Source organism: Adiantum capillus-veneris, chromosome 24 (genome assembly GCF_014529385.1).
Source record: "Adiantum capillus-veneris isolate H3 chromosome 24, ASM1452938v2, whole genome shotgun sequence".
In the NCBI taxonomy this organism is placed as follows: domain Eukaryota; kingdom Viridiplantae; phylum Streptophyta; class Polypodiopsida; order Polypodiales; family Pteridaceae; genus Adiantum; species Adiantum capillus-veneris.
In genome coordinates, this window is record NC_140954.1 from 4,430,390 (window position 1) to 4,445,551 (window position 15,162).

At 44.9% G+C, this 15,162-nt stretch overlaps 1 protein-coding gene and 1 pseudogene across 1 annotated transcript; both read right to left on the minus strand.

Annotated features, from left to right (window-relative positions):
- Nucleotides 1–228: 228 nt before the first annotated feature.
- Nucleotides 229–4,709, minus strand: LOC147425865 (uncharacterized). Its single transcript, XM_086497863.1, has one exon. It carries the CDS (start codon nt 4,408–4,410, stop codon nt 712–714), a length of 3,699 nt encoding a protein of 1,232 aa, XP_086353989.1. The 5' UTR covers nt 4,411–4,709; the 3' UTR covers nt 229–711.
- A 2,083-nt stretch (nt 4,710–6,792) lies between these two features.
- On the minus strand, nt 6,793–7,738 carry LOC147425866 (putative pre-mRNA-splicing factor ATP-dependent RNA helicase DEAH5 pseudogene; annotated as a pseudogene).
- Between the last annotated feature and the right edge of the window lie 7,424 nt (nt 7,739–15,162).

The window sequence follows — 15,162 nt, forward strand, 5'->3', positions numbered from 1 at the left end:
TCTAAAAAATGTGTGCACAATTTGATAGGCACCGTGCCTATATCACTACCTGCAAGGAGGCAGTGCCAACAAAAGAAAACTAGAAGAGATAGAAATTGGTTTACGGTAGAGGTAAGAGTGACCTATGATATATGTCTATGCTTATAATGTGCAAGAAAAAAACCCCACAAAGTTTGTTTGATAGCCTATATCCATAAGATAGGCCCATTTTATACCTACAAGAAAGCCTTGTAAAAGCCTCAACAATATTGTATGTCGAAAATTGAGGGGGGTAACTTGGAAGGTTTTTACACTAGTTTCCTCGTGGGCTGTCTCACCTCTCGATCCAAACTTTAGCGGCAAATGAGAACTTTCTTTAGGTGGGAACATTACAATACATGTAGGTTTTCCCGGGCTCTAATTGCCGTATTGTGTTACAAATGGATGGTTTTATTTGGAGATAGAGAAGAAAAGAGCGGTGAGGTTTCCTGGGATGAAATCAAGGAGGGGTTTGTGGCAAATATTACAATTTACAACTTGGAGAGCAGCGTATCATTTCCGTCTAATATGATCAAAAGGAAATGCCATCTGTGGCGGAGCTTTCCATGGACTTGTACACTTGGTGAGCTGAGTCCGGAGTGTAGTGGGTACTACTCGATCTAGGTAGTCTGATGAGCCTGGGGAGATAAATTACACTGCAGGCGGCCGGAGGCTGATCATGAGCTGAGCTGATTATAAAGCTACCTCCAATTCCTTCATCATGGTGAGCACGTGCTGCATGGAGGGGCGTCGGTGGGGGAGATCCTCAACACAGTCACAGGCCAAGCGAAGGTATTGCAGCATTTGGAGATGGTCAGCAGAAGTCGAGGCGCGGAGGAGGCGGGCGTCCAAGACGTGCAGGGCGCGCTTGGCGGCCACATGGGAGCGCACCCACCCCACCAAGTTCGACACGTCCGCCTGCAGGGCCTGGGCGGTTGCGTCCTGCTGCTGCTGCTCACCGGCAGCCGTATAAGTAATAGACGTAGTGTTGGAGCTGAGTAACAAATTGGTAGGGCGCCTGCCCGTGAGCAGCTCCAGCAGCACGACGCCAAAGGAGTAAACGTCGCCCTTGCTTGTGCAGCGAAAGCTCTGGCAATACTCGGGGGGCACATACCCCGGCGTTCCTGCTAGCGTGCTCACACTCAAATGCGTGTCCAAGGCACTTATCAGCCTTGCCATCCCGAAGTCCGACACCCTGGCCTCCAGATTCTTGTCCAGCAGCACATTGCTGGACTTCATGTCTCTATGTATTATGTGCGGTATACAGTTGTGATGCAAGAAAGCCAGCCCCCGGGCTGCCCCTTTGGCAATCTGCTTTCTCTTCTCCCATGTCAGCTTCTCTTTCTGCGCCTGCTGGCTGCCCCCCGGCCCAATACTATTGTCGTCCCCATGAAGCATGTCCTCCAAGCTTCCGCCGTCCATGTACTCGTACACCAGCAGCCTTTCCTCCCCTACCTTACAATACCCCAGGAGTGGCACCAGATTCTTATGCTTGATTTTGCCCAAGGTCTCCATTTCTGCTATGAATTCCCTGTCCCCCTGGTAGCTGGATTGCAGCAGCTTCTTGATGGCCACAACCGATCCATCTTGTAGCTCTGCCTTGTACACCTCCCCGAACCCACCCACCCCAATCAAGCTCTCTTGGCTGAATCCATTTGTTGCCTCTATGAGTTGCGCAAACGTTAGCTTCCTGAGGGGCCTTTCGAAAGTAGCCACATTTATGCTGAGAGGCTCCCTCTCTCCCCCTAGATTCCAGGTGGTGCTGCTGTTCATTCCATGGCAAGAAGATAATTGAAGACGGCTTGCATCTTTGTCCTTTCCAGCCCTTTTGGACCTCATCATGAGGCCCCATACGATCAGCATGCACATGAAAGCAACAGCAATGAGGATGCCCAACACAATGCTGTTGGCCCATGACAAGACACCCATGCGGTCGTGGGCAGAACACGAGGCACTGTGCCTGCAATGATCTGATGCGGAGATGCTCGATGATCGACAAGGTGGTAAGGGCTCACCACACAGGCCGCTGTTGTTTAGGAATCCAGCTACAGGAGCAGTGCTAAGCTGGCCTGTGGTTGGAATATTGCCAGAGAGATTATTGTTAGAAACATCTATTTGCACCAGAAAGCTGCAGTTGGCCAAGGGCCACACTCCTCCCTCAAGCTTGTTGTATGAGAGGTCTAAAACACCGATGCTTTTGAGATGGCCAAAACTAGCTGGAATGGGACCAACAAGTTGGTTATGGCCCAAGCTTAGCATCTGCAAGGCAGTGAGGTAGCCCATGTCTTCTGGAATGTTACCCTCTAGCATGTTGAAAGAAAGGTCTAGGTACTGTATGGAGCTGAAATCTGAGTCACCATTCAGACTGTCTTCCACATAGAGCCTAGTTAGATTACATGCAGACCTCAAGGGTGTAGAAGCAAGTGCTGCTTCATTGATTCCACCAAATTCTAGTAAGATCCCGAGACCTCTGCATTTATAGCCCAAATTCCTCACAAATGCAAACTCGTAATGGAGGCGGGTGACATTGCCATAGGGATGCTGACCGAGGCCAGATGGTATGGGACCATCCAGGAAGTTACTGTTGAGATCAATCCAGATGAACTTGGTTCCATTAGCAAGCTCCGGTGGAATGGGCCCAGAGAGGCTGTTGTTTCCCAGCTCCAGAATTGTGAGGTGCTGCATGGCTCCGAGGAATGCTGGGATAGTCCCACTCAATCTGTTACTAGAGAGACACAGCCATTCCATGACTGAACAATTCGACAGCTCCAGAGGTATAGGCCCAGATAGAAGATTGTTATTAAGGACTAAGCTTTTGAGCTGCGACAAAGCTCCCAGCTCTTTTGGGATTTCTCCTGTCAGCTTGTTAGACCACATCAGCAAGCTCTCCAAGCCAGAGATTGACCCAAGCTCACGCGGTATAGCACCATCTAGTCGATTGAAGCTGAGATCTAGCACAATGAGCTTGCGACAATTTGCAAGGGCGGATGGCACTTCACCCAAAAGCCCATTGTTGGCCAAGAGCAAATTCTGCAAAGAAGACGTCAGTGGGCACAATTGAGGAACAAGATTCCCTGTCAGCTTGTTAGAGCTCAGATCCAGAACCTTCAAGTTGCTGCAATTTGTAATTTGAGACGTCAAAGGTCCAGTAAAGAAATTAAACCCGAGGGCTAGTACCTCAAGCCCCTGCAGATGGCTGACGACATCACCCGGAAAACGGCCTGAAAGCTGATTTTTGGCTAAGTTGAGGGTCTGAAGCGACGCACATGCCCTGAGAGTGGAAGGGATGGTGCCAGAGAGGTTGTTAGCAGAGAGTTGCAAGTGATTCAAGGTGGCGCATGTATAGCCAAGCTCGTTTGGGATTACCCCACTCAAGTGATTGCATGAAGCATCAAGGGTTCTGATGCTCCTAAGCCCCCCCAAGGAAGCTGACAAGCGGCCTTCAAATCGATTGTTAGAGAGATTGAGCTCTTCCAAAGCGGCACACCTCTGTATAGAGCTAGGGATCACTCCAGAGAAGCTATTGTGAGATAAATTGAGGGAAACCACAGGCCCGCAGTCTTGGAATACTGCGTCCGAGATGGGACCCGTTAGATTGTTGGACGTGAGGTCGAGCACCTGCAAACTAGAAGGCAAGATCATGCTGCATGACTGGTCATGATCAGTACATGATGTTGCCAGAATGTCCAAGGGCAGTTCACCATTTAGCGAGTTGAATGAAAGATTGAGCTTTTGGAGGTGAGCACAACGGCCGATAGCGTCGGGCAATCTGCCCGTCAGGTGATTGTTAGAGAGATCGAGCACCTCCAAGCTACCACATTTGAGAAAGAATGTTGGAGGGACGGTACCTGTTAGATTAGCGTGCGAGAGGTCCAGTTTCTGAATGTTGCCACATGCTAGCAGGTCAGAGGGGATGGCCCCATGGATCATGTTGTTCGCCAGAAGGATGGTTTGGAGATTGCCACAGCCTCCCTCAGGAGTCTTGAAGGCGCCAGAAGTAAGGTTGCCATGAAAATGGTTTCCTGACAGATCCACAAGCTCTAGCATGTCCATGACCATCAGTGTTGAGAGCATGAGGGGGCCTTCGAGATGTGCATCCCCGAGCTCTACTTTCACCACTCGTTGGGATGGGGAGCAAGTGACCCCATGCCAAGAGCATGCACCTGCTGCGTTGCCGCTGCCTGCCATCCATGTTGCCAGAATCCCATGCGGATCTTGCTGAACTTGCTGCTTAAATTCTAGCAAAACCTGCATGTCTGCAAGATGTGCTAGCATTCTCGACCGGTCAGGGTGGTGGCCAAGTGACCACGCTGTGGGGTTGGGACGTAGTGACGCGTTGACAGAGTAGAAGAACGCAGCAAGGATGAAGAGCCTGAAGACCCTGATTTCCATGGCACACGCTGACGAGCTTATGTGCTCATATGGGCACCTGGATGTGGATAATATTGATTAGCGGAGAACGGCGCAGAAGAGACGATGGAGTGGGCACTTCAAATGGGCCTTGCAGGAGTCTATGGGGCTCTGCTCCAGCTGGCTGCTGGCCATGGAGAGAGGCAGACTACCATGTCGCATCGTTCACATGCTATGGGGTAAGGGAGCTGTGTGCGCGTGTGCGTGAGAGAGGAAGTATGAGCTACATGCATGGTGCGTATGATCAAGTGTGGAGCGTCGTCGTATGTGCAGCGCACGTGCGTTGGTGTGAAAAGTAAAGGCCACTGGGGAAGTTGCAAGCTGGTGAGGTGGGGAAGGGAGGGGCGGGTACGAAGGGTCTCGTGGGCGCATGGCACAAAAGTTGGGATCGATGGGAAATGGACTGCGATGGCAAATATTGCGCCTGGGAAGGTGGAACAGGCCAGCTGCATATCATGCCATGTTCCATTAGATTATTGGGGATGGAGCGAAAAGTTTGTAACCGATGATACGACCAACAAGAAAGGAGGAAAGCGCCTACTAAACCATTTCTTTTCGTCAAAAGCAAACAGAAAGGATATGAGCGTGCATCGAGTGCTGTGTGCGCACGAACGAAAGCGAGGCTTTTGATCGGCGATCGCTGATGAAGGTTTAATAATATTGCTTTTTAATTACGTGGGAGCGACCTTATTAAGGTGGAACTTGGAAGGGAAATTGCCCGGGCCCCTGCAGCAGCGATCGCCGATCACTAGGAAGGAGAAGGGGATATGATTGTGGCTGTAGGTAGGTAGGTAATTTGTAACAAGAAAGAACAAGCAAAGGCCGAGGGTCAAATCAGTCGCATTTCAGTTCAGCAAAGCAAAAGTGGTGCAGCAGAGAGAGCGTAGTACCCACCCACCCTATCTCATCATCTGGCGACACCAGCTTCAACGGGGGACTCAAGACTCATGGGAAGGCAAGGAAGGAAGAGGGTCTCGAAAACACCCCCCCCCCCCCCCCCCCCCCCCTCTTCTCTCTCTCTCTCTCTCACACACACACACACACACACCCCCTCTAATTACACGAGCAATAGGCCCATATTTTGCATTGCAGGGCGCCTTGGCAGTGACAGCACAACAGCCAGCTCTCTGTGTGGCGTGAGCGTGCATTGACATTGCAGATGATGTGGTGGATGAGAGGGCGAGGGCATGTGCATGTGCATGTGCATTTGGTTCTCCTTTCTCCACCAGTGTAGCTAGGCTGTATACGTAGTCGTAATGTTGTCTCCTGTGGCTCACCTCATTGCGTCGTACTCCCGTTACAAAAAGCGCAACAGGCACCCGGCCACTGCCCACTGGCCAGTGTTCCGGAGACAACATTTTTCCAACCATACACAATTCTTTTTACGACAAAATATTGTCCTCATTTCCATTGTCTTTACACTATTTTCAAAGGGAGTCCGCCTAGTAAGGGGCTTTTAGCGCACCCACTATGGTTCAACTCTTGAGACTTATGGGTGTGGGCGAGTGGGTGCAATCTCGTAAAACTAGTCGCTTCGATCGACTCAAAAAAATAAAAGATACAAGTTGCACTTTTTCTTTTCCTCTTCCTTTAAATATCATTTTTGGTTTTCATAACATCACAATTGTAAGTTGAGACATGCACCCGGGTGTGCAAATTGCGATACATAAGTAGTAGAAGATACCAAATATCAAGTTAGAACTACTCATGCTTAATTGGGGTGATTGGTTTTTTATTTCTTGATTGTATCAGCTTAGGGTCTTCATTTGTAGAAACTAGTTGGCTATCCTTCTAAACAAATGGAAAAATTACTGGGACTACTCATCACACAAATAGTCCTTGTAGATGCTCCCATAGTGAAGTTGCAAATTTTACAGTTTAAGTTTGTTGGGGCACAAAGGGAAAGAGATCAAGATTATTAAATAAATAAATAGGAGTTAGGTACAATGGCAGTTACGTTCCATCCCTCTATGCCTCTCCATGTTGCCTTATCTAACATGGAACATGTTAAAGGGCTATTTGTTGAAATACTTTATAGAAAGTTAATTGTCGGAATAATTAGCTGCCCAGAAGTCGAGAGTCCACCTCAATAATCTCCAAGGAGCAAGGCAATGAAACCCCATAAATTGGACCTCTAAAAAGCAAGCTTTTGCAGGAGCATACACCTCCAAGGATCAACAACAATCTTCACACTAGCTCGCAGACTCTTATTAGATAGGTTAAAGGGTGGTAATGGTGATTGTGCATAGAGGAGTGTACATAACCTACGTCATTCACGTCTAGGCCATGGGCCATGATTGTTCACAAAAATCGTCCATTTGATATTGATGTCCTCCCTAAGTCGTTGGAGCTGTTTCTTTTCCATTATCCCAATCCATGCTCGATGAGCATTTTCTATACAAGAGGCTCCAAGGAAAACTCAACCATCTTCATTCCCACCTTTGTCAGAAGCCCTTCCTCACTCGGGGCTCTTGAAGTATTCAGTCGTTCCATGGCTGATATTCGAGCATGTGGAGGTGGTGGGTCCATAAAATGAAAGGCCAATAAATCATTAATGCCCATAACCTTCAACTACAAGTTGTATTGCCCATATTTATGCTTTGAATTTCAGGTATAGTTGTTGGTAACATTTCATTCTTGTACATGCTCTCGGTGTACAAGCAATAGCACTTTTTTGGTCCAGTTTTGCTTGCTCACTTTGCTCTTTGATGTGTGGAAGCTTGAGAAACGGGTGTGATGACAAGTGAATTTAAGCCAAGCTTTGGATTATAGACATTTGGCTTAGCAAGACCGGGATCTACTACATACTTGATTCCATCAATCCTTAAAGATGCATCTCCAATGTTGGTTGCAACCAGCACTTTCCTTGTCTGTGGTGGTGCCAAGTCAAAAGTTCTTCTCTACATTTCACTAGGAAGGGCACTATAAAGGGGGAGTGTAATCAGCTCCATTGGGACCCAACATCTTCATTCTCTAATACAAGATTTGGTACGTTGTATCAATTCCTTCGTGTCATGTTGAAAAGAGGAGTATATCACCTTCGAGATCAGTAAATGTATCTGCATAACAATAATAAGTGTAACATCTAGATAATCACTCTCTGGTTGCTTCTAGAAGCTCGATAGGAGATATTCTTTCAAGAATAGTGAAAATGTTATAGTCAAAATTGTATTCGGCTATCGTCTCAACATTAAGTGTAGTTGAGCTGACTTATACAAGATGCAAATCTTTTCGTTGCCTTACTAGGTCCTTTAGTAGCCCAAAAGAGGACATTTATGTATATTGTGCTTTCATGTTCTTCATCAAGCATGATGAACAAATATGTAGAGAGTTGGCTACCCACAAGCACTTCTCTTAAAAGCATTCCATATTTCATACACTGTCTCAAGCCCTGTGCAATGCCCAAACAACCTCTTCACCAAGCTTGCAACCAATTTTTTTAAACAACCCTCAAGGTTATAGATATTGTGGCCATTCTTCAAGAATGTGTTCAACCAATCTTTCCTTTTATTGTGTACCCTTGCTTCTACGAGATATTGTGTAGCCTGTGCTGTTTTCCCTAAACAAGTTTCTTTAATCACAACTAAAACTTGGTTCTCTTGGACGACTATAACCATCTCATTTTTCAGCTTGTAAATGAGAAGAAATTGTATTTGCTTGTGTATTGATAGCTTTGACCGCTGGGCAAATGTGGGTGTCTTACCAAATCTTTCTTCTTCCACTTTGGCATGTCATACACAAAGAGTCCTACACCACAATGTTTCTGAGTGAGATGCCGCTCTCTTGTTTTTGGAATGGAATCTTGTTGGGGGTCTATCATGACAACAAGGGTCCTGTGTGAATTGTTGAGGGGATTAGCAACCATAACATTCATGTTAACATACTTAGTTAGCACACTTATTACTCAAATGCACTTGAGAGATAGATGTGTAGACTCAAAGATAACTTGATTGATAGATGTGTAGACTCAAAGATAACTTGATAATGAACGAACAATAACACTTGAAGCATACAAGAAGTAGCCACTTATATAGTAGCCACATATGTCTAGTTGCACCTCTCAAGGTCACATAAGGATCTTTCCCAAGGGTCAAGTGGCAAGTCCCAAATTGCAAGGTTGACTTCACAGAATGGGAAGAGCTAGGGTGACTAGGATTAGCTTTGGAACTCGCCATTCCATGTGTGCTAGGCCATTGCCCGCACATGCTTATATGATGACTAGACTGTTGGCTATAGAAGAGATGATTCACAGACTAGTTGTTAATATAGGCCAAAGGCCACAATCCTGACAAAAACTCTCCTTTGACTTTGGACTAGACTAGTGATCCACTACAAAGAGGCCATACTACCACAAAGGTTATAGTGAATCAGTGGGCTATCATGCCACAAAGGCCAAAGACACCTCCCTCAAACCACGAGTCTCTTAGGACCAAGCTATCCACATAGATCGAACTGTTGTCAAAGACGACCCAAAAAATGAGATTGAGTTTCACCTATATTTTACCCGTAAGTTTCCACTGTCATTACCAAGTCACAGGACACTGGCTTCATGTTCATCCCTCCTACTATGCTTCTCTCTGGATGCTACTGCTTCTTCGACATTTGGTAGAGGGATGTCCCATCTTTGCACAATGTGTATACTGTTTAAGTCTTCAACAATCCTTTTCTATATATCCGGTCTTTCTACATTCGTAGCATTTGTTGATACCTTTATTGGATGAAAAACTAGATGCATGACACGGTAATGAAAAAGTATATGCAGGGTTGGATGATGATGATGTTGCTCCTCCCCTAAAAAATGGATTTTTCTTTTCTCGCATGGTGCCAGATGGAGTGTTCTTACCTCTTGAAGAGCGTTACAGGGAAATGTCCATCTTCTCACAATAGCACACTTTCAAATCATCCCCATAAACAAGAATGACTACATACATTGCAAAAGCCGTGCCTTGAATGCAAAGTTTTAGCTATGATTTACAAGAAATTAGAGAGAGAATATATTGTTTGAAGCTTTTCCTTGGATTCCTTGATCTTGAAGCATGATTGAAGAAGCCTTTGAAGCCCCTTTGTAGCTTTCGAAGTTTGCTCTGGCTCCCCTTTGAATGCTCAAAATTGAAAAGGACGAGGAATTGCCTTGAAAATCCAAGGGCTTTTGAGGCCCTGAAGAAAAATAGCTTTAGAGATTTTCTTTTGTTGCATTTAAACCTACCTTGAGGCTCTTTCTATAGCAGGAACAACCCCTAATGGAGTATGGGTGTGAGACTGTTCTCCTAAAGTAGGGTCGGTGGTAAGGGGAGGTAGAAGCGTGCACACAGGAAGGCACCCTTGTGGGGCTTGGGGCTTTGGGAGGCCCGTGGGAGGCTTGGATATTATGGGGTGTGGAATCTCCTAGCTTCAAAAGTGATTTTAAAAGTTGCTTGGCATCCGGCAATGAGCAAAACGCGTGTGAATGCAGCCCTATTGACACAACAAGAAAATAAACTCAATTAATTATGCAAATTGACGTCCGCCCATAAGGCGCTTTTTCGAGAATAGGCTTTGAATTGTGAGCTCATTCACCAAACCCATAAGAAAAGTCAAATGTCCTAAACCACTACGACCTTTAGCCTTTGTTGTTATAGGCCTTTTAAAAATAAAATTTTAATCCTGAGTACGCAATGGCTCACACACATAAACTCACACAGACACCCTAATGTAGCGTAAAATGGGGATCAAGTTTAGACCTCAAAATTCAAGGCTTGAAGGCTCTATGAAAAGCCCTTGATGAGCACTCCCTCCATACACAATCAATGTGATGGTTTAAGGCTTAAGGAGAGAGCGATTAGGGGATTAAAACATGCAAAATTATGATCAATAATGCAAACTTAAATTAAGGGAATTTGATTAAATAATTCATTGAGTAAAAAGGAGAGGTGTCCCAATCAATCTAGCAAAGAGGAGATTCCCTAATTGCATGTTGATGAAATTTAATGCTCCGTAATTGAGCCCCCCTAATCCATGGAGGGTAGTAGCCTCTTGGGTCTATCAAGGATGTGCCCACACATAGATAGATTGGTTAGAACTTGATTATGGATAAGTGCAATTAGCTAGGAGAGAATGCCAGGGGATCTTAATGATGATTAAGAGATATTGATCACCCCAATGGCTCCGATACCAATTGAAAGATTAGTGGGGATTAGCAAGCATAGCATTCATGCTAATATACTTACTGAACACATTTATTACTCAAACGCAAGAGAGAGAGACTATGTAGACTAAAAAATAAGTTGATTAATCATGAGCTAACAACAACACTTCAAGTGTACAAGAAGTAGCCACTTATATAGTATCTACATATATCTTGATGCACCTCTCAATGCTCACATAAGCATGTTCCCAAAGGGTCAAGGGGAAACTCCCAAAGGGCAAGGTTATCTCCACAGAATAGGGAAATCTAGGGTGACTAGGAATAGCTTTGGGACTCTTGTGCAACTCACCATGCCATGTGTGTAAGGCCATGTGTTCTCACATGCTCATATGATGACTAGACTACTGAATGTAGAAGAAATGATTCACACACTAGTTCTCAGTATAGGCCAAAGGCCAAAATCCTAATAGTGTGATAGTGCCTGACTAGTGGCTATGTAGGATTCTCTAGGTTTGAATGGTCCTTAGGGTAGTACCCTACCACTTGGATATCATACAAAGTTTAGAGGGTTTATGTAGAAGGCTATTTAAATAGTGGTAGTGAGGTAAATGGTATGTCATAACCCACATATTTCACATGGGTATTGGAGCCTAGGTCTCTCTTGCTCTACATTTTTTTTCCAAAAGGACTTGGGGGAGGAAGAGTGGGTGCATGAAATTGGGCCACTAAGGGCACATGAAAGATGTTGGCCAGCTACTAGGCCTCATCATATCAATTGTAAGAACTAGGGGAAACTAGACTGAAGATCCTCCTCCCAACCTCCCATTATATAGGCGGGCTCCTAGCCCCTTGCCCTAGACGGATCCCCTGTCCACATTGTCTAGCCCGACCCTTGGCCGTAGTCCATGACCATCCTAGTTCTTAGGTTACATGACCCTTGTCCTGACATTACTCCCCCCTTAAGAAGAGTTTTCGTCCTCGAAAAAAAAAGTGGGAAACTTCTTCTTAAGAACACTAATGTTTTCCCAAGTGGCACCTTCTTCAGGTCGACCTTTCCACTTGATTAAGGCTTGTTGTCGTACGTGATGTCGTGTACGCAACTCATGATAATCCATAACACGTTTAGGTTCATGTGGTAAGGTAGGAGGTTCAATGTGATTAACCAAAACCTGTTGGTCAATGACATTGTCATCCCTATGTAACCGCTTTCGTAGACGACTTATATGAAACACCGGATGAATGCGAGAATATGATGGTAGTAATAGTTTGTAGGCACGATCACCGACTCACTTGAGTATTTTGAAAGGCCCACAATATCGGGGAGATAATTTAGGTGTCGGTCCAGTTTTCAGACTTTCTGAATGTTATGGTACACGTAAAAATACTTCCTCCCTTCTTCGAAGGTAACTTGCCGACGTTTCTCATCAGCGTATTTCTTATACCGATCCTGTGCTTGCCGGACATTTTGACGAGCAAGTTTCAGCATATCCATGTGGTCTTGGAGAAAATCCTTAACGTGTTGGAGTTTTTCGGTTGCCAACCCCATCGTAACTGGTGACCTGGGTTGAAAGCCGTACATGAGCATGAAAGGACTAAAACCTGTTGTGACATGCTTAGAACTGTTGTAGGCAAACTCAAAAATAGGTAAGTATTCTTCCCAGTCTCACTGTTTTTTGCTGACGTATGCTCTTAGCATATCCTCTAGCCCCTGGTTAACCCGTTCCGTTTGACCATCCGTTTTTGGATGATCAGCTGTACCGAGGTTGAGTTGTGTACCCAATCGTTTAAATATAGCTCTCTGAAAGTGGCTGTTAAACTTGGGATCACGGTCACTAACGATGTTACTTGGCAACCCATACAATTTGTAGAGATTGTACACAAATAACTTGGCTAGCTCCCGTGTCTTAACCGTTGATTTGGTCGGAATAAACTTGCATAGTTTAGTCAACCTGTCTACGACCACCCATACTGAGTCATGACCTCGTATAGTGGTTGGTAAACCTACAATGAAATCCATAGAGATACTTTCCCATTTTCCATTGGGAATTTCTAAAGGATGTAAGAGTCCTCCTGCTTTCAGGCGCTCTGCCTTGTTAACTTGACATTTTTGGCAATGGAAGACATAAGCTTGAACAAAGCCATGTAGACCTGGCCAATAAAACTGTCGTCGTACAAGAGAATAATTTTTTCTAATCCCCGGGTGCCCTACACTTGGACTATCATGACATTCATAAAGAATTTGGCGTCGAATGTCTGTGTCCATCGGTACACAAACTCTCCCCTTGTGGAGTAGGTACCCATTGTCGATGGTAAAATGCTTCCATCGCTGTAGTTCATCACTTGATAAAGGAAAACTAGGTGTGGAGGTTAACTGTACACTACCTGCATTGGAGTGAGAAGGATCCCTCTTTTGAACATGGATCCATACTTTGGAATATGTTTCATCATGCTCATATTTTCCCTTGAGAGAATCTAGAAATTCACTACGAAGTTCCGTGAACAAGAGCGAATTGATCTCTGGCATTCGACTGAGAGCGTCTGCCACAAATTGTATCGGCCTTTGCGATACCTTAATTTGGCATCATATTCCTGAAGGATCTCGGCCCACCTGGCTTTTCGACCCTTTAAATCTGTTTGTTGTGTAAACCATTTGATGCTTTCATGGTCAAACACAATCTCGAACTGAGCACCATACAGATAGTGCCGCCATGTCTTTAAGGCAGACACTATTGCATAGAGTTCGCGTTCGTAAGTAGAATAGTTCTGCTGAGCTGCATCAAGATTCTTACTTTCAAATGCAATCGGCCGTCCGCCTTGTAAAAGGACTGCTCCAATAGCACGATCACTGACATCCGTTTTCAAAACGAATGGTTTCAAAGGATCTACAATTGCTAGTATAGGAGTTGTAGCTAATGCATCTTTGAGTCTTTCGAAACTGTGATGTTGAGCGGAACCCCACTGAAAAGCTTTACCTTTGCCTTTTAGTTGGTCCGTCATAGGGACATCAATGTGAGCATAGTTTTTAACGATCGAACCTTCGGTAAAAATCGGCAAAGCCTAAAAAGATCTGTAATTCTTCCAGATTTTTAGGAGGTGGCCATTTTCGGATGGTATCCACTTTGGATTGATCCATGTATAGGCCATTAGCTGAAATAACATGCCCTAAATAATGAATTTCCTCCTTGAGAAAATCACATTTAGATTCCTTGGCATATAACTTGTTTGTGCGTAACAACTCAAATACCTGCCTGAGATGTTGTAAGTGTTTTTCTTCAGAAGCACTATAAACTAGAATGTCATCGAGGAACACAATGACAAATTTGCCCAAATATGGATTCAAGACACTATCCATAAGTGTCATGAATGTTGCGGGCTCATTGGTTAACCCAAAGGGCATCACCAAAAACTCGTAATGTCCAAACCGTGTTCGGAATACAGTCTTAGGTATATCGGCAAGCCGAATACGGACTTGGTGATATCTTGACCGCAAGTCGATTTTCGTAAAAATTCGAGCATGAGTTAGCTTATCAAATAACTCATCTACCCTTGGCAATGGGTATTTGTTCTTAACTGTAACCGCATTTAAGCCCCGGTAGTCTACGCACATGCGCATACTGCCGTCCTTTTTCTTCACTAAAAGGATAGGCGAAGCCCATGGTGAAGAACAAGGTTGTATAAACCCTCTGCTAAGGTAGTCAGCAAGCTGACGTTCCACCTCAGCAGCCTTTGAGTAACTCATACGGTAAGGTGGTTTACTAACAGGTTTACAGCCTGCAGTCACGTCAATGCCATGTTGTACTGAGCATGTCGGCGGTAAACCTGATGGAAAATCATTAGGAAAGACATCTTGAAATTCCTTTAATAATTTTTGTAATTGTTTAGCAACGTTTGCTTGTGTAAAATTAGCAATTGGTGGAATAGAGGAGAGAGAAGCATGCGGCGTTGAGGCATGTTTAACAAACTCAACGTTAGAAAGAAAATGAGACAGTGAGTAACACAAGAAAACTTGTTCTATTTCATTATCAGAAACGAGCTGCATAAGCTCAGCAGTACAAATCAGTGGTGATGAAGGTATATCCTTTTCTCCTAACAACAACACGTGTGCCATGGGAATCAAACATCAAGCTGTTGTGCTCATAGCTACGCTTCAGTGATGGTCCTAGGCTATACAACCACTCCCTACCAAGAACCACATCAGCCCTTTCCATGTTCATAACCTGAAAATCCAAACAAGTACAATACCCTTGTACTTCCAATGGAACAACTTGGCATTGAGTATCCCATATTTCAGTATCATGTCCATTCATCATTGCTACCTTGTAACGGTGAGTACTCGGAGTTTGAGGTAGTTTGAGCTTTTTCACCAATCCATAATTGATGAAATTGTGAGTAACACCGTCATCTACCAAGATGCACACCTTGTGCCCTTCCAGATATCCGTGCATACGTACTAACTCATGTGGTCCAAAGGTTTGTTTCCACATGGAAGCTGTGAGACAACATTCATGCACCACCTCAGTGTGTGTTACTTCCACTGTGGAGAATTTTGAGGAAGACTCAAGAGGCAGCAGTTGCACCATGTGCACTGCTTTCTCCTTCCCCTGAGCAGC

Excerpts from the sequence above, each read along its gene's own strand:
- LOC147425865 (XM_086497863.1), bottom strand. The coding sequence starts at position 4,410 with ATGGAAATCAGGGTCTTCAGGCTCTTCATCCTTGCTGCGTTCTTCTAC.